This window comes from Gopherus flavomarginatus, chromosome 2, assembly GCF_025201925.1.
Source record: "Gopherus flavomarginatus isolate rGopFla2 chromosome 2, rGopFla2.mat.asm, whole genome shotgun sequence".
Classification (NCBI taxonomy): Eukaryota; Metazoa; Chordata; order Testudines; family Testudinidae; genus Gopherus; species Gopherus flavomarginatus.
In genome coordinates, this window is record NC_066618.1 from 58,864,151 (window position 1) to 58,884,952 (window position 20,802).

Consider the following 20,802-nt stretch of genomic DNA (forward strand, 5'->3'; position numbering starts at 1 on the left):
TACTAGTAAAACATGCCATGATTGAACGCACACAAAAAGAAGTGCCAAGCAGACCAGGGGGTCCCGTTACAGTAAATGGGAGCTACTGCTTGCACAGTAATTCTGAAAATTACCCCACTTATTTGCTGATACATAACAAAATACAGAATTAGGAGCGTAACTTTAAATATCTATTTTTGGAAATCCAGTTTCATTTTGTGGCAGCATTTCTGTATTCTGAAGTCAGCTTAGGTAAATAATAAAGGCTGTATGGCTCATGATGTATTTGCTAAATTTTGTAAGAAGGATCACATAAAATCTTGCATAAAATCTTTATTGTAAATGCTGATGACATACTCTGCTGTAGCAGAAATGTTTAGCCCTAACTGATTAATTCCTGTGTTCATACTGTACATTGATACACCAGTAGTGCTACAATTTGTTTTCCTTCTTGTCTTACAGAGGAAGAATTGTGCTGGGATACACTGAAGCAGAGCTGTGTATGAGAGGAACAGGATATCAGTTTATTCATGCAGCTGATATGCTTCATTGTGCTGAGAATCATACCCGAAGTAAGTGTAATTTGCCATCTGTGAGGCAGGCTGCTAAAACAAAGCAAAGGTTACATTTATACTAAAGAATGTTATGAAACATAACCAAAATTAATCTCGTCCAGGGGTTGTCAAACTGGGGATCGGTACTCCTCAGGGGGTTGTGAGGTTATTACATGGCTGTGGGGGGGTTGCAAACTGTCAGCCTGCACCCCAAACCTCGCTTTGCCTTCAGCATTTATAATGGTGTTAAATATATTAAAAAGTGTTTTTAATTTATTAGGAGGTCACACTCAAAGGCTTGCTACGTGAAAGGGATCACCAGTATCCAAAAGTTTGAGAACCACTGATCTAGTCATTTACAAAATAAACACTTTTTTCTTTGTACATGTCCTTTTGCTGCATACAAGTTTATACTAGAAGAAGAAATATTTAATATTCCTATCTGGACCCATTTTAGTTAAATATCCCAGTTCCTGTCATATCCTGCTGTTCACAGTTCCTGTTCCCCACAGCCCAACTACTGCTATTTCAGCAACTTATCTTAGGGAGATGGATTTTAAGATAATTTTCCTGTAAGAGGCTAAATTGAGAACTTTGTGACCCAGGGGTACTTCTCTTTTAATCTTCATTGGAGGTAATGTTTAATAATTTCCTGCTATCCCCTTAGACATCTGTAGTAAATCACCTAGACCCTGCTCTTCATTGATCATTTCTAAAGCAAACTGGTTAGCCATCCCCCATCCTTTCACCCAAAGGGGTGACCAGTAGACACACAATCCTCCCTGACCTGTGCAATCTCACATGTGTAAGTGGACCCTTGTGTCTGTTCAGAGCCTCATTATCTGCCCACTCAGATCAGCTTGCAGGCTTGGAAGCCTTTAAGAACAATTTGATGGCACACTCAATCAAATCTAATCATGCAATGAATGTAAATATTACAAAGGTAGCTTCATTACTTCCAATTTCTGGCTGAGAGCAGGATTGGAAATGGTGGCACTGAAGGGAAAATTATTTCAAACATTTCAGAATCTCAAAAGATTTGGTTTTTAAAATGGGAGAAGGTTCAGGGAAGACATGGAATAATTTTTCCCTGTTGGTTTTTCCCACTCTAGTGCTAAGTATATTAAATGCCTCCTTATAAAATAGATTTTTTCTATTAGAGACTCTTGCAAAATAAAAAAGTAAAAGTTTGTAGTTCCACTTGTGTCTAGGAATGCAATTATTTCACCACTGTATATACTATAAAAGTGACAGTTGGATCGCAAGATGAAACAGTGGCAGCTAGACTTTTTGCGATAGCATCTGAAAACTGTATTTGAAATACTCACTGTTATGCTGTTTTCATCATATTAGAGATATAAAACAACTAACCAGGACCCAGCCTAGACTCAAAGCAAATCCTCTGTGTGGTGGGCTTGTTTTTCATTTTATTTCATGTTTTTGTAATTGCAGTTTCCTTTCTGCTAGAACACAGAGTTTCAGATTTCGTCATTTATGTGCTGTTGTATTCAGCAGTCCCTTCTATTGGCGAAATAATACTAAATACTCGGGAGGGTTGTACTGAATTTTCTCAGTGCCTGGAGTGACTTTCAGCAGAACGTTCCCTTGGCCTTCTAGCCCCTACTTACCACCTAGGGAAACTGGACTTTATGGTGTAAGGTTATTAAAACCAAAACTAACACACACTAGGTTTTGGTCACTCACCCCAGGTTACTGGATACTTCAGGATCTAACCAAATAACGCTGGTAGCCAATCTGTAGTAAACTAACTACAGATTTTTTAATAACATTTTATTTTATTAAAAAAGTTAAAATCAGATAAAATACATTACAATTGTATCAGAATATATAAGTCCAGTTGATAGCAGAGATGTAATGTCTGCTAATGTCCATAAGTCAGGCTTTCCCAAAATTAGCTTTTTGGGGATCTCAGTCCAGTGCCTCAAAACTCCCCTCCTGTTTAGAGTTCCACCGATCAGAGAAGGCAGGATCGTTCCCGGTGCTGCTGCTTGGTGAGTGTCACTGAGGCAGCATGGGTTTTCACCTGCTGAGGAATGTGAATCTCCATTGTTAAACGAAGGACACTTGCTTTGAAGTTAACCTTTTACTTCCCATCCATATGCAAATAATCCAGTTACATTGGTTTACATAAAGTAATGACCGGCCATTTATTTTAACAGAGAGAGATAATTGAAGACAGTGCAGGTAATATCATTAGTTTCATACAGTATATACATATGTTTGATCTTACGGTTGGTTGACTGCATACAGAATACAGACAGACAAAAACAATTCCATCAACATTTTCCTTGTTCTCTTATCAACATAATTGAATGGGCTGGTGTCTGCTAGCCCATTTAACATCGCTTTGATACTAGCACACAATTGAATTGACCTGATCACATCGCAGTGCCTCTTGACATGCCTTTAAAGGTTTCAGGCAGGTGGACTGGCTAGTTCATTTTAAACTGTGCTGGTTTGTCAGTGTCACATGAATATCGTAGAATTCATTGTGATTTTTGTTCTTGTATTTACCCATAGCCAAAGTAAAGCTTCTTGGCAGGCAGATCATATATTCATTTTGTTTCTATTTTACTTTCTGGGTCCAAATGGGTTTGGTTATTGCATGTCAATGGGTTTATTGAGAACATAATGTAATATGGAAGCATACTGTTAAGTACTTACCTTTATACTAATAGTTAATTGGAGACTTAAATTGTTTTTCAAGTGGAATTATTTATATAACATGCTAAGTTTTCTTGTTCATTTCTTAACTGGAAAAAATATTAAGCAGTATATTTGACCTTTTTTAATTCTAGTGATAAAAACTGGAGAGAGTGGCATGACTGTGTTTAGACTCCTTACCAAAGAAAAGCGATGGGCCTGGGTTCAAGCAAATGCACGCCTGATCTACAAAAATGGAAGACCTGATTATGTCATTTCAACACAGAGACCTCTTACGTAAGTAACTGTTACAGTATAGCAGTTTAGCTTGAAAACTCCCAACCTACCATCTGACATAGATCTTATTAAGATGCAGGGATTTGGGGGTAATGTTTCTGTTTTTTAATGTTCTCTACATGCTGCAAAGAGCTTTGTTTTATTTTTTTAAGAGTTAAAAATTGCCAGTGTTGCAATAATTCCATCTGTAAATCCCTCCCTTGGTATCTCAAATTGTATGCAACACTGATTATGGCAGATGCCATTGTTTCTCTCAGGAAGTAAATTTAATGAAACAAAGGCACAAGATGGTTCTATCCACCCTACTTCTATTTTTCTCTCCTTTTTGTCTTGGAAGAAATCTAACTGCAGCTGCGGAGACGACATATACTACTCATAGGAACTAACTTCAGGAGAGTACATACTGAATTCCATTCCACTTATTATTTAGCATTCCATACAAACCCAATACTTACTTGACACTGAGAAATGAAAAATACCAAGAGAATTCAGTGCTGAAAGATCCATGCTCCCAGAAAGTCAAGAATAGTAGAATATGAAGTATGTCATTTAGGTTTATCGAATTGCACACATAATATTGATAAACGTGTGGAAGTATTACAGTAAATAAACCCCTTATATCATGATCTGTTGCTCATTTTACCCACTAGAGTTAAGTTTTCATAGCCAGATTCCTCAGTGACTGGCACTTTAAGTGCCTGCAAATAGAATAGTTCACTTTGCTAATGCTTCAATTCTAGGAAACAAATAGAACTATGCTGTTTTATTGTAATTTACTATAATACTGTAATAAAGTACTGTATTTTTTTGTCAATTTCAGAGAAGAAGAAGGGTCAGAGCATTTACGGAAGCGAAACATGAACATTCCTTTTATGTTTGCAACTGGTGAGGCTGTGTTGTATGAGGTAACCTTCCCTTTGCCTAGCCTAATGGATCCGTTGCAGACAAAGGTTAAAAGCACGCCTGGGAAAGGACCTGCTGCCAAAGCTGCACTACATAAAGAATATGTTAATCCAGACTCACTTCTGGGTGCCATGTTAAGGCAAGATGAGTCTATATATCATTGTCCTCCCGCTTCAGATAAACTTTCTTTTGAGAGAAACTTCTTTACAGACACCAGTGATGAATTGGGCAATGTTCTTAGCAATGACTGGCAGGATAGTCTCTTACCAACTGAAAATAACATCCTGAAACAGGAGCAAACCAACTGCCCCCAGGAAAGTAATTTAATGCTTACCGAAGACAGCACAGGGCTCTTTCAAGATAATAAAAATAGTGAATTGTACAACATCATGAGAAGTCTGGGTATTGACTTTGAAGATATAAAATGTATTCAGCAGGATGAGGAGTTTTTTAAAACAGAATTTTCTTGTGTGGATGATATTGGAGACATAGACATAACTGATGAAATCCTGACCTATATTCAGGATTCCCTAAATAATAAGCCTGACTTCTTGTATTCAGGTTGCCATCAGCAACAGACAACGGTTCAGAACTCTGACTGTTTGATAGAGCAACATTTGGATAAGCAGCAATTTAATCAGCACCAAAAACAGATGGCTGAGCAGCATCAGCAGCAGTTATGTCAGAAGATGAAGCATATGCAAGTCAATGGGATGTTCACAAATTGGAACTCTGGTGGTGGTGTGCCTTTTAGCTATTCACAGCAACAGCCTGTGCAATATGTTTTTTCTGACATGCATGGCACTACTCAAGAGTTCGCTTACAAATCAGAAGTCAACCTTGCACCTCATGCATGTAGGGAGGAGTTTATGCCTTATAAACAGCTCACAACCCACCTGGTGCCACAGCTCTCTAATTTTACCCAAATAGATTTCCCAATAGGATGCTTTGACAGATCAACCTGTCCTGGTTCTTCAAGCTTGGAGGATTTTCTCAGTTGTTCACAAGAAGTCCCCGAGAATCAAGAGTGTGGAATAAACTCTCAGTCATTTATGGTAACTCCTCAAACATGTTATGCAGGTGCTGTGTCTATGTACCAGTGTGTTCCAGAAACTCAACCCAACTCTATGGATCAAATGCAGTATAAGTCTATGATGGAGGGTCAACAAGTATTGTTAAATAAGGTATGATAAAGGTCATTGTTAAATTGTATTGCATGTTATAATAGTCTTTAGCAGGAAATATAGATGGTTTATGGGATACAGAACCTGTTATCAACTAAGTCATTGGATTTGAAACTGATGCAGTTGTAGTAATCAATGAGAGGTACTGTAACTTCTGTTCATTAACCTGAAATGAGCCATGCTCAGCCCAGGTCCCAGGGGATGTGTCCATATCACAGGAACCTCTGCAAGTTTAACTGACAGAGATACCAATTGTAAGCATCCTCCCTTTTAAACCTAGAATTAGTTCTTCCAGGCCAAGCCTGAGCAGAGTGGCAGAAGTTTGGAGTATGCTTGTATCTATTTTGTAGGTAAATAGATTGCTGACAGTACAATTGTCTGGCACATTTCATTGTCAAGTCATTTTAACCATACATAGATCTATCTTACTTTAAGAGTAAGAGAGGTAAACTTTCATCGTTTGGATTCTTACAGTACAAAGCTTCTGTTAAATAAGCATCTCGCTGCTTAATTTAATATATTTTAAAGATCACATTAATGTACAAATTCTAGTTTTACATAACTTGCATGGAATCATATGAATCCCTGTCCTACAAATGTGCAGGTATTGTGAGAGAGGCGTCAAACTGTGTGGCAACATGTGGTGCACTGTTAAGATGAGAAACTGGCCTATACATATTTTACTCCTGAAATACCACAACGTTTTTAAGAATTAAGACTTACAAATTTTGTTCAAATTTTTACAAAAGTACATGTTTAAGTATTGCTTTTGCTCTAAAAGCTGCAATGTTAAGAATATGACAAAAATTAATACAAGTTACATAAATAGGATGTGCACACAGAAATAAAAATTAAATATTGGTTAGGCCTTGATTGGTGGGACTAATTGCCCTAGCGCAGGAAGTTCAAAGCAGAGCATGGACATAAATTATTTTAAGATACACCTATCTATAAAAACACAACTTTTATTTTCTTTAGGAGTATACAATTTTTAGTTTAAGAAACTTCCAAAAGAGAGAACTGTTAAAAGGGTGAAAAGATTATTCAGAAGCATATCTTAATTCCACAGAAAAGTTTGATCTTTTAGGACACATGCAAGAAAAGCCAGGAATGAATTCTGATTTAAACTATGAGTTATGTGCTAATTGTTTTGAATATGCAAAGTCACTAGCTATATTGCACCTCAGTCAAAGGAGACTAATATGGCAGCAGAAAAAAATCAGAACAATTATTTCCTGTTCCTCAAGTTACTGATTTTAAAAAAATCAGATCTTTTCTACCTTTTTGTTTAAATGGTAGGCATATCCATATTTTGTCCAGGAGAGTGCAAAACAAAATAATGTAACACATTAAAATAGCGTAGCCATTCTTCAGACAATGTTGTCAGCAAAATTCTTCCTGGGTAGAATTGAGTACATTAGCAGCTTTGGAAGAAAAACTTCCAATTTCAAGACAATTCTTTGAATGTAATGGCAGCTATCTGCATTGCAGTGCATTTAAATTGTATTATTTATTTCTATTGTAATAATGCCCAGGCGCACTAATCAAGACTGGGGCCCTGTTGTGCTAGACATGTAATACAAAGACACATGATTCTTTTTCCAAAGAGTGTATATTTTAAGGCAGAGGTCGGCAACCTTTCAGAAGTGGTGTGCCAAGTCTTCTTTTATTCGCTCTAATTTAAGGTTTTGCATTCCAGTAATACATGTTAACGTTTTTAGAAGGTCTCTTTCTATAAGTCTATAATATATAACTAAACTATTGTTATATGTGAAGTAAATAAGGTTTTTAAAATGTTTAAGAAGCTTCATTTAAAATTAAATTAAAATGCAGAGCCCCCCCAGACTGGTGGCCAGGACCCAGGCAGTGTGAGTGCCACTGAAAATCAGCTCCCATGCCACCTTCGGCATGCGTGGCATAGGTTGCCTGCCCTTGTTCTAAGGCCATAATCCTACAAACGCTTGTGCACATGAATAGGTATTTTCCGAATTAAAGCATTAACTGGCATTTAACATACACAGAGCAAGGAAGAAAAATACAGTCAGAAAATGTACAGTCTATTACATAATATCAGAAGTAAAATGAAGACTTGTTACCTTTCTTAATCTTTCATTAATTAAATAAAATATAATTATAGAATTATAAAACTTCCTTTAAAATTGAGCACAGTTCTGCACAATTAGTAGCTTCTGCTTGAGAGACCCAAGACTGGAATAATATGAAGATGCTTTGGCAAAGTTCAGCAAGGAAGCTTACACAACACTTGGCTGCACTATGTCTCACTCTAGTCAATGCTATTAATTCTTCATAGTCCTAGATAATAGTGTTGGAAAGCATCTCCTGCATCATCCAACTTCATCCCCTTCTAATAGTACAGGATTGTCATTTACACAAATATGCTTGAGCATTGTTATGTTGATGCCTATTTTTAATAGCCAATTTAATTTTTCTTTTTTAACATGTAAGTTGTTAATTTCTTACTATAATACCCATAGCCACTCTGATTACTCCCCATTTTGTTAATTCATTTTGAGAATTTTTCTCTTCCCATTCCTCAGCAAAAATATCATGCCAGAGTACTTTAGTGGATTGTCACAGTACTAACAAAATGTACTGTCATTATATATAGTTAAAATTAAATCTAGTTGTTAGGCCATGAAAATGGCTAAACCACTAGAATACTGTGTTCTGATTTTTCACCTTTTTGTAGTAATGTTAATGCATCAAAGGGAGACAAGCAACCAGGATAATGCTATGTTAAAATATATTTATATCATGGCTATATTTATTGTTGTCAGAAGAGTGAGTTATTCCAAACAAATGGGTGTATACTTGTAGTAGTAATCACATGAAATAAGTTCCAAACCAAAGCCATGACTGTAAATAATATAAATGAATTGGAGACGTGTTTACCGTAGATAGGGAGAAGTTATTAATGGTTATAGTTAAAAAACAGATGCAGTTACCCTTTTTATGATTCTTCCATCCCTAGTTAGTTTCTCTATGACTAGATTTACAGTTAATGTCCAGAAGGGATGGCTGTGGGTATGTCTACACTGCAATAAAAGATGTGCAGATGCGTGGCATAGCTGTGTTTAGCCCAGGTCAGCTGACTCAAGCTTTCAGGGCTATAATATTGCAGTGGGGAGTGTCTCAGAGCTGGGGTCCCAGCCTGAGCCCAAATGTTTACATTGCAGTTTTGTAGCCCCTGTCCCCTAAGCCTTGTGAGCATGAGTCAGCTAACCTGGGGTCTGAGACTCAGTGCCATGGGTTTTTTATCGCAGTGTAGACATACCCTGAGCATATCTAATCTAACCTCCTGCATAACACAGGCCATAGGACTTCTTCAAACTTGATTTTAAAGTTTCCAATGATTAAGAATCTACCACAACTTTTGGAAAGTTCTTCCAGTGGTTGTAAGACCAGTGTCCTTTTAATAAACGGGGTCTATTCCCCCCTGCTATTACTACTATATGCTCAGCAAAGTCTACCAGACAATGCACATATTAATAAGTGATCTCACCACAAAATGGATTTAATGAAGAACATTGAAATAATCCTGTCCTGGTGGGGGATAGCTAGTGACTTAGTAGATATTTCCATAGAATATCAGGATTGGAAGGGACCTCAGGAGATCATCTAGTCCAATCCCCTGCTCAAAGCAGGACAAATCCCCAGACAGTTTGTTTGTTTGTTTTTTTAAACCCAGATCCCTTAGTGGCAACCTCAAGGATTGAACTCACAACCCTGGGTTTAGTAGGCCAATGCTCAAACCACTGAGCTATCCCTCCCCCCGTCTCTGATTACGATTCTGTGAGTATTTCTAAAGAGAATTGCATCTATCTCAGAAGGATTTTATTTTGCTTTATTTTCCACAAATATATGGAATATTTGTGCATATAATTTTTGTAAAATGATAGAAGTATTACATCATAAGAATGGTCAGACCAAAGGTCCATCTAGCCCAGTATCTGTCTACCGACAGTGGCCAATGCCAGGTGCCCCAGAGTGAGTGAAGCTAACTGGCAATGATCAAGTGATCTCTCTCCTGCCATCCATCTCCATCCTCTGATGAACAGAGGCTAGGGACACCATTCTTTACCCTTCCTGGCTAATAGCCATTTATGGACTTAGCCACCATGAATTTATCCAGTTCCCTTTTAAACATTGTTATAGTCCCAGCCTTCACAACCTCCTCAGGTAAGGAGTTTCACAAGTTGACTGTGCACTGTGTGAAGAAGAATGTCCTTTTATTTGTTTTAAACCTGCTACCTATTAATTTCATTTGGTGACCCCTAGTTCTTGTATTATGGGAATAAGTAAATAACTTTTTCCTTATCCACTTTCTCCACATCACTCATGATTTTATATACCTCTATCATATCCCCCCTTAGTCTCCTCTTTTCCAAGCTGAAGAGACCTAGCCTCTTTAATCTTTCCTCATATGGGACCATCTCCAAACCCCTAATCATTTTAGTTGCCCCTTTCTGAACCTTTTCTAGTGCTAGAATATCTTTTTTGAGGTGAGGAGACCACATCTGTACACAGTATTCAAGATGTGGGCGTACCATGGATTTATATAAGGGCAATAATATATTCTCAGTCTTATTCTCTATCCGCTTTTTAATGATTCCTAACATGTTGTTTGCTTTTTTGACCGCCTCTGCACATTGCGTGGACATCTTCAGAGAACTATCCACGATTACTTCAAGATCTTTTTCCTGACTCGTTGTAGCTAAATTAGCCCCCATCATATTGTATGTATAGTTGGGGTTATTTTTTCCAATGTGCATTACTTTACATTTATCCACATTGATTTTCATTTGCCATTTTGTTGCCCAATCACTTAGTTTTGTGAGATCTTTTTGAAGTTCTTCACAATCTGCTTTGGTCTTAACTATCTTGAGTAGTTTAGTATCATCTGCAAACTTTGCCACCTCACTGTTTACCCCTTTCTCCAGATCATTTATGAATAAATTGAATAGGATTGGTCCTAGGACTGACCCTTGGGAAACACCACCAGTTACCCCTCTCCATTCTGAGAATTTACCATTAATTCCTACCCTTTGTTCCCTGTCTTTTAGCCAGTTCTCAATCCATGAAAGGACCTTCCCTTTTATCCCATGACAACTTAATTTACGTAAGAGCCTTTGGTGAGGGACCTCGTCAAAGGCTTTCTGGAAATCTAAGTACACTTTGTCCACTGGATCCCCCTTTTCCACATGTTTGTTGACTCCTTCAAAGAACTCTAATAGATTAGTAAGACACGATTTCCCTTTACAGAAACCATGTTAACTATTGCTCAACAGTTTGTTTTTCTATGTGTCTGACAATTTTATTCTTAACTATTGTTTCGACTAATTTGCCTGGTACCGATGTTAGACTTACCGGTCTGTAATTGCCGGGATCACCTCTAGAGCCCTTTTTAAATATTGGCGTCACATTAGCTATCTTCCAGTCATTGGGTACCGAAGCCGATTTAAAAGACAAGTTACAAACCTTAGTTAATAGTTCCGCAACTTCATATTTGAGTTCTTTCAAAACTCTTGGGTAAATGCCATCGGGTCCCGGTGACTTGTTAATGTTGAGTTTATCAATTAATTCCAAAACCTCTTCTAGTGACACTTCAGTCTGTGACAGTTCCTCAGATTTGTCACCTCCAAAAGCCAGTTCAGGTTTGGGAATCTCCCTAACATCCTCAGCCGTGAAGACTGAAGCAAAGAATCCATTTAGTTTCTCCGCAATGACGTTATCGTCTTTAATCACTCCTTTTGTATTTCGATCATCAAGGGGCCCCACTGGTTGTTTAGCAGGCTTCTTGCTTCTGATGTACTTAAAAAACATTTTGTTATTACCTTTTGAGTTTTTAGCTAGCCGTTCTTCAAACTCCTCTTTGGCTTTTCTTATTACACTCTTGCACTTAAGCTGACAGTGTTTGTGCTCCTTTCTATTTGTCTCACTAGGATTTGACTTCCACTTTTTAATCAGTTGATTAAGATAATCCTGGGAGATACTGGGAGGGGGGTAGGTTTTGAAGAGAATTGCTGAAATGCAGAATATCAAGACTAATAAAAACTTTTCAGCACTCACTTGATTTTGTTAGATGTGGTAATGATGATCATCATTCATTCAAAAAATCCAGCTGCATTAAGTGGGGTACATTCCAATTTATAATACGCACTCATGGAATACGCACTCGTGGAAGAACCATAAAAGCTGACCACCCCACACTCAAAAATATGACCTTAAGTGGATTTTGAAATTGTAACATTCTTGATGAAGAAATTGGTAGTGTTGATAGGTTATGCTTTCCACAAGCGTGGTGGGGAGGGGATGGGGGTGGGGGTGAAATCACACTAAAAATCTGACTTTGAGAAACTTTCAAGACCTACCGGTAGGTGTCTACACCTTCTGTCATTGGAGTCAGTGACAAAACTCCCATTAACTTCAACAAAAGTAGCATTGTGCCCATGATCTTAACTTTACATTTCTCACTATTCCAGTGTGTTCTATTTGCAAGTGACCACAGAAATCAGGATTTATCCATGCAGTATTAGTAAACAGGGTAAAAACCGTTTTATTACTAAAAAGTTAGAACTGAACAAGTTTCAAGGCATACTGCAGATTTGTAGTGCAGAACCAAAATATATTTATATATAGCAACTCTTATTAATATTTTGCTAAAAAAAGTACCCCAAACAGAACCAGTTTCAGAATTCCTGGAATGGCCAACTTCTTTTTAATTTTAGATGCCAGAAAAGTTTTCATAATCCTAAAATATTGCCTGTTATCTTTGTGTAATCTTAATTTTGGGGGAAGAAGAGAGGTGGGGGAAAACCATAAGTCCACAAACTCTGTCCTAAGCAAAAGTAGTTCTTGTCCCGAACTAGGGTCATCTTTGAGATGTATGGAAATATGAAAAATGTATTACCGGGGGGGGTGAGTTCTTTTCTTTCCCATAGTTAGCTCTCATGGATTTACATGCCCAATTCATAAGGTGACGCATAGTTGCTATCAGACACAGTATAGGATTTTTCTATATACAGTATTAAGCTTTTAATCCTTTGAGTATCACATAAAAACTTCTATTGAAAGGTATGATTTGAAATATTTTAGTGAGTTCAACAATAAAGAAATAGCTAGACCATTCCCTTTAGATATCAGACATACCCATTGTGGTGATGGTTTGATTTACTATTTGTATTGCATTTGTGCCTAGAGGCCTCAATCAAGGGTCAAGATCCATCTGTGTTTGATGTTGTGCACACCTGTAGTAAAGACAATCCCTGCCTGTAGCTTATAGACTTAAGGCTTGTTGACAAGACCATGAGTTTGCCTTCTGTACTGTGACTTATGCTTATTATGTTAAACATGACTGTTTTACTGTGCCTTTGTACTTCCCTCTTCACCCTCTAATATGTTGTGTATCTCTATTGGCCCCAGCCATAATGCAAAGGGCTGGTCTCCAGGAGTATTTAGTTTGTGGCAAGGTAGGGTATGAATCTACCCTACACTAGCCTATTGTGCTCTAGCTGTTGTGAGTACCATGCTGATGAACATTGGCATTTCATTAATGTGCCAATTTGGACAAGTCCTATCTCAAAGAACTAAGATCTAGTCCTGTCTTAGGCATCCAGGCATCTACAGAAACTTAGGCACCTTGGGGACTTTTACAGCAAAAATATAGTCATCCAGTAAGTTTAGACAGCCACTTAGCGTGGGTTTTCTGGATTGCAGTGGTGCCTAAATCTTGGGTTGTGGCACCTGAGTCACTTTGTGGACCTGGGGCACTAGATTAGCTGATCATAACTAGTTTCTGCTTCCTATAGAAGAAGCATTACTTTCACAATCGGAATGGGGTTGGGGTGTGGGGGTAAATACCACCAGAAGCTTAGCCAGAGAATGCGGAAAGAGTCCCTGTCTATTTTAGAATTAGAGATCTCTAATCTTACCTGTGCATTTCACTAAATGCTTTTGAAGTTTTTAAAGAAAGCAGTCAGTAACCCCTGTCATATTTTTTTTCAGTTCCAAAATGGTTTCGGTGGAATAAACGTAGATGAAGCATATCCCTCTCAGTTAGATGTCATCAGTAACACACAGACTGCCACACACCTTCAGCCTCTTCTTCATCATCCGACAGAATCCAGACCTTTCTCAGATTTGGCATCCAATGGATTTATGTAATTGAGCCAATATCCCATCTCTGGTTTTTGATGGATGTCACTTTCGCCTGTGAAGGAGCACTTGATAAGGCTATGAACACTGGGCTTTAAAGCCCTAAATACATTTTGATAAGTTGAGGCTAGTTGCACTATATACCAATAGGATATGTAATCCAAAACCTTACTTCTTGGGGTGGAAATAGGAACTATACTTTGACTAAAAGTGTGCATGCGCTGTTGTCAGTCAGATTGAAAACGTGGTGTTGCTGCAATATGGATTATGTACTACATATATCACGTTGTAGAACATAAGATAAGGCAAATGGTTTTATTATTTAGAAAATAAATGGGCACTTTGACAACATTACTTGTAATGGCACAAAGGAAGATGTTTTCACTCTTGGATTATTGCCAGATTTCATTTTTTTTTAAATTAAAATTTTAAAAGAATGATCTAAAATTAAAGAGCATCAAAAGCACTTATTTTTTACTGTATACTAAGCTCTTTCCTTCAATTAATTAATTACCTGTTTTAGCTCTCTTTATTTTAATTTCCAATTCTAGCACTTTAATTGGTGGATTAAAACAAGGATTTGATATGCAATTTTAGGTTTTATGGAAGCAAATCCATTGCATTCCTCCTTTACTGTCAATCTTAAGTGCCTCACAATTTAGCTACCTTATTTCTGAAAGGAAGCTTGTTTTAGAAAACATTCACCATTAGTCATTGACGTGTGAACTTTTTTAACTAACATATACAGTGCTACTGGCTTTCTTTTTTTCTATGAAGTTTTTAGCAGTGGCCATTTCAAATTGGACTCATTTCTGAGTCTGCAGAGTTGTAACACTTATCTGGAGATGTAAATGTTTTACACTTAGTTCAAGTAAAGGGTTTTGTTCTGTACTTCATGTCTGCTTTCTTCAGGTAAAACAGGGTAAAAACAACAGAGATTTTGCACGGGAGGATTCCTCAAGATTGGTTTCAGATTTCAGTGCTGAAAAACATGTGCCTTCTCTTGTGTTAAAACACTTGTAATGTTCTTCAGAAATAAAAGTAGAAGGCTGCTCTATGCAAATACTTTTACTGAAATTGATATCGAAAGGGTTAACTTTTAAATTATGGGGGAAGAGCTTTCTCAATAGTAAATGGTATTGAGGTTTACTTTTTTTGTGAAAAATTGTCTTCACTGATAGTCAGAGTTTGGCTGCAGTTTTTAACATTGCTGGGGGAAGAGAGAGTTTGCTATTATTAAATATTATCCCTGATAAATTGCACTCTAAAGGAAAAGAAGTGATTTTTTTTTGAAAAGAGATCTATGTGCAAAATATAAAAATGAAAAAAAAATTAGTTCAAGTTCAGAGAGATTTTTCCTTGTAATGAAAAGGATTTTTGTATTTTTTGTTTTCAGAAAAGCTAAAAATATTGCTTTGGGGTGTTTTTTTATTTGAGAGAACTGTTAGAATTGTAGACACCCATGTTTGGTGCAAAATAGTAGCATAATAGAAAAATACAGAAACATGTATATGTTCAAATTATTGCATACTCTTGTGTGCTGTATAGTTTATATAATAAAACGTCTTTGTAAAATATTTTAAACCAGTTAATTTTAAAGTGTTACATCATATATATAAAGATGAAATGTTTACGTTCGTTATGTATAATATAAATTTACAGTGTAGACAGTTTGTTAAAAAGGAGACAAAAATAAACCAACATCCTCCTGGTTGGTGTTCATATTGTTTAATACAAGGACAACTGGAGCTTTTTAACTTGAGAGAGAATATTTTGCAAAATTGTTGAAAATGCGATGAGGGAGGTTTCATTCCACCATTTGTGCAATCTGCACTGAAATAACTAGAAAGCTAAATACTGTGTATTAGATTTTCATCTCATTTCTTTGATTTCCTCTTGGAGAGTGTGTTTCAATGAGTAGAACTAATTTCCTTCTATAGTGTAATATGATCTGCAAGACAGAATATCAGATTCAGTTGTAGAATTTCAGATGCATGACTTTACCAGTTCCTTTAAATAAAGTTACCAAGGGAGAAATGAATGTCCAGGAAAATAACTTGTATTAATACTCTACATTATTCAGGAAAGCCCTAAAAAGAAATTATCTTGGGACATGAAATTAAATTTTTAAATGTTTCAAACTTAGTGATATCTCACACTGAAAACAAAGTTTTGATTTAATATCTGGATTCACATTTTAACATTTAAATTTTTAATTTAAGGTAAGTTTTAACCAATTTCTAGAATGGCTTGCATTTCTCGTTAGTGCATCACTTTTAAGAGTATGAATTTGACAATCTTATAAATTCTGTAAAACTGAAAGATTCAAAGGGATAATGTACATTTTTACATCAGTATAAATAAAAATGTATCTGATCAGTCTAGCGAAACCAAAAACCTGTTGTTCTACCACTAAGTGCCAAGGAAGCAGCGGTACTAGTGTACTGCCTTATTATAAACAATTGTTTTGTTATATACATATCACTTTATTTTCTGTAGCTATGGATACAACAAACCCATGATTATGACTGTGTATTAGTGAACTATTAATCTACACCAAACTGCTTCAAAAGTGCACAGGAATTTTTGATTTTTTTCATTAGCCCTCCAGTTCTGTTATGAGTAAGATATAACCCATTGTTAATCAGTATTACTATCCATTTTTTGTACCAGTTTTCTTGGCTTGTTTTGCTTTAAGTTCTTATTTCTGATTTGCTATGCCTGCACATACCATGCAATACATTTCTTGGGTTAGGGTATGTTTTTGTAGTGTTCTTACTGACCTTCAGTAATGTTTGTAAAACCTAATATATGGTAATAAAATAATCATTTGAATGTAGCTGATATGTATGTTCTTTCACTACAAACAATTCTTTGTCTATCGCAGAAGCTTTGTGATTACACCACTGTGGACTTTGGAATTTCCCAAGTATTAGACACAAGCACATGTAGACAGTTTTAGTGCTGTATATAAAAACATACATTTGAACTGTAGTTCTGTATCAATGACACAGAATGGTAACTGGCAGCTTATCAACGTTTTAAATATCAGCAACAATTAACTCAACAGTTGAGTTGGATTAGATACTACTTGCTAACCAAATGATCTGATACCAGGAAACCTGAGTTTGATAGGCCCAACATCTGACTTGACACCTTTGTATTAACTTCATTTTATAGGGCTCCATATTATGAATGAAAATGTACTAACATTTCCTCTGAGAGGGAAAAAAATCAGGTTTTTTTGAGTATATACAAACTGCCCAGCAGTCATTTTAAAGTAAGAAATATGCACATATGAGGAAAGAGTTTGAGGAAAACAGTTGCTTTCAAAGAGATGATTATAAATCAATGAGAACCTTATAGTAAATATAAAACAAAAAATCTTGATCTTGTGCTCTTTTAATAAAAAACACTGAGCAAAGTCTGCTATAAAAGGAAAAATGCATTTATTCTCCTTGAATATATATGCCTTTCTGTAGGTGAGTTAGAGATGGCATTACCAACTCATGAATTTTCCATTTGAGTCATGTGGTCATCCCTAACTCCATTTAGAAAAAGGCACTTCCCTCCACACACCCAGGAGGGCTGGAGCAATACCTAAGCTTTGTACTTTCCCTCTTCTGCTCCTCAGTACATAAAGGAATATGGCCCTTAGCATTAAAGGGAGTTATCAAAAGGAGAATATTCTGTCCATGCTCAGTAGCATTACAACTAGTTAAAAGGTGAAAGTGATCTGAAATATTCCTGGAGTAAGGCTGTCTGACTATCTGGATAGCTGCTGGGCATTTTAAAATGTTAATGAATCTCAAATGTCTCAGTAAATTTAGCACACATGATTATTCATCCAAAGATGTTCTAAACATTGCTCTCCTTTCAATTAGGTGGGTAAATTGAACCAGTACCCTGTTACTTAGCTGATCAAAACTACACAGATTAAAAATGTCTAGTTGGAGTGAACAATTTGCACATAACCCACAGTCTGAGTATTTTAACACAATTTTTGGCAAATAATTTTAAATGAAGAATACACTCAAAGGCCATCCATCAGGTTACTAGATTTTAAGACCAAAAGAGAGCATTATGGCCATCCAGTTTGACCTTCTGCCTAACACAGGCCAGAGAATTTCAATGAATGGTTCCTGCATCAAGCCCATAACTTCAAGGTGAGCTAAATCATTTATTTTAAAAAGACATCCAACCTTGATTTAAAAAATGTCTTATTGCTAGCCTGAATTTGTCTATCTTCAGTGTCCGGTATCAGAAATCTTCACACAATGTAACTACTTTATAGACTGACACTGTCAGTTCTGTACCTTTTTTATTAAACCAAATAGATTGCCCTTTTTTTATTCTCTTCCTGTAAGGTAAGTTTACAAAGCTCCAGTCATTTTTATATCTCTTTTTTGAAACTCTCCAATTTGTTAACATCCTTATTAAAGTGTGGACACAACTGGATACAGTATTGTAGTAATGGCATCAGTGATAACACCCTCTTGCTTGATATTTCTCTATTTATACATGCAAGGATTGCATTTGCTTTCTTAGCCATCACATCAAATTGCATTAATGTTCAGCTGTTTATCAACTATGTCCTCCCTAAGTCCTTCTGTGAGTTCCTGACATCCAAAATAGAGCCTCCCTTCCTATAAGTATGACCTTACATTTAATTGTATTATAATCACATGTTCAAGTAGGCACCAGCTTACCATGTGATCCAGATCACTCTGCAGAACTGCCCTGACCTTATGATTATTGTCCACTTCCCCAACTTTATCAGCAATGCTATGATATTTTCTTCCAGATCACTGATAGAGATATTGAATACCATTGGACCAAGAACAGATCTCTGTGGAGACCCCACTAAAAGCACCCTCATGAGATTGTGGAAGTAGAGAAAGAACTGACAGGGCTTTGTAGGGAATTTTAATGCATGATGGTTTGTTAGCAAGAGTCAGGCTAGCTATAACCCTAATAATGCGAGATTTGTAGAAGCGAGGATTGTGTAAGGCGAGTGGAAAAGAACTGCGTGAAGTTGTTGGGACCTTGTGACGATAAGGTAGAGTGTAGACTAGAGTCTAAATAGGTCAGAAAAATAAGATATGAAGATGACCTATATATAAACAAAATGCAGCTGTTGCTTATTATTGTATGTAACAAAAGGTATAAATGCTGGCTGTAATTGTTTACCTGTAGAGAGACCTGCCTAGGAGGGGGAATCCCTGTGTCCTAGCACACTCCCTCCCTCTATGCAATTGCTTGAGAAATAAAGCATCTGACTTTGCTGCACCCAACCAAAAAGTGAGAACAGAGTTTTTCTCTGACAAGATGAAGATTCCCTTTTGAAGATTTGCAAGCTGTCAGCTAGACCACTTATTACATATTGACTTTGTATAGTGCTAAGTCAAATGTCTTACAGAAGTCTATTATGTTAATACACTTTGTCAATCAAACTTGTAATCTCGTAAACAAAAAAAAAAACCCCACGAGTTTCAGAAAACCTATTTTCCATTAAATGATGAGTGGTATCGTGTGTGCTACCGTCCTTTAATTCTTCACTAATTGTGTCCGTGTTAGCCTTGCCATGGTTTTATCTGATATCAATGTCAAGCTAATCAGTCTGTGGTTACCTGAGTCATCCCATTTACCCTTTGTTCCAGACACTGCAGGAAGACACACAAGGTGCTAGACTGTACTTTATTATGTAACTACTGGGAACTGTTTGGCAATAACTTGTCCAGTACTGATCACTTTCCCTCTTGTCTAGTCCCCTGAGTGATTGGTCTCTCGTAATCTAGATGGAGCTCAGCTGTTTTCAGTGGTGGCAGAGGACAGAACAAGGAGTAATGGTCTCAAGTTGCAGTGGGGGAAGTCTAGGTCGGATATTAGGAAAAACTATTTCACTAGGGGGGGTGGTGAAGCACTTCAATGGGTTACCTGGAGATTCCACCACGTCCCTATCCTTGGAGGTTTTTAAGGCCTGGCTTGACAAAGCCCTGGCTGGGATGATTTAGTTGGTCCTGCTTTGAGCAGGGGATTGGCCTAGATGACCTCCTGAAGTCTCCTCCAACCCTACTCTATCATCTCTCCTGCTTTGTATAAAATATTTGTGTTCACTCAAGTGCAGCTGGAAGCTGTCTCCCCCAAGAGAGTGTACTAGCCACTCAATTATGGAGTTGCGCTCTCACCATCCAATTAAAATTTAAGTATATTATACAAAGTAGAACAGTTTCAGCAGGAGAGATTTGCAAAAGATCCAGCCCCGCCCATCTGAGGTAGTCCAGTAGTTAGGGCACTGTGTGGAGAATGAGTTCAAGTCCCTGCTCCAAAATAAGGCTGGGCAGGAATTTCAACTTGACTCCCCCTGTCCAAGGTGGGTATCCTAGTGCACAGAAATTCCCAACCTGCTCTTTACCGGGTGTTTTTTGTGGGGAACCTGAGCCTGTCTGCAAGCTTGGAGTACACCTATAGGATCGGTACTCACAGGCAGTGGAATGCCTTGTTTCCCAAGCAAAGCACACTGTTTTAGGCAAAATTATAAAACAGGTTTATTAACTACAAAAATGTTATTTTAAGTGGTAGGCATAAAAAGATCAAGAGGGTCACCGAAGAAAATAAAAATAAGTGCCTAATCTATATTCTATAAACAAGATTTGAATCAAGCAATAGTCTCACCCACTAGATGATATAGTCCTTAATGCACAGACTTCCCTCCTGAAGTCTGGACCAGTCTTCTCATCTTCTTAGTGCCCTGATTGTTTCCAGCATAGGTGGTAGAGGAGAAAGTTCCCCCCTTATGTTGCACTGTTTCTTATTTTATACCCTTGGCCCATGTGCCTGGCAGCCACTAGCCCAGGCATGTCCTGGTGGGCTTTGCTGAGTTACAGTGAACAAGCAGCCCCTAAGTCTCAGTGATGGATCAGTTCCCATTATGTGGGGCTTGCCTAGTTGTCTCACAATTGATTAATGGCTGGTCAACACCCATCTGGGCAGTGATCCTTGGCATGCCACTAGCAAACTTACAGCATGTTTTAATAACAACCATA

At 37.2% G+C, this 20,802-nt stretch overlaps 1 protein-coding gene across 1 annotated transcript in view; it reads left to right on the plus strand.

Annotated features, from left to right (window-relative positions):
* Positions 1 to 16,595, plus strand: part of AHR (aryl hydrocarbon receptor) — a 92,229-nt gene extending 75,634 nt beyond the window's left edge. The window contains exons 8-11 of the mRNA XM_050938605.1: positions 442 to 551; positions 3,353 to 3,494; positions 4,315 to 5,581; positions 13,607 to 16,595. Coding sequence (XP_050794562.1) covers positions 442 to 551; positions 3,353 to 3,494; positions 4,315 to 5,581; positions 13,607 to 13,765 — 1,678 coding nt within the window. The 3' untranslated portion in view covers positions 13,766 to 16,595. The remainder of the gene's footprint in view (positions 1 to 441; positions 552 to 3,352; positions 3,495 to 4,314; positions 5,582 to 13,606) is intronic.
* Positions 16,596 to 20,802: the final 4,207 nt, after the last annotated feature.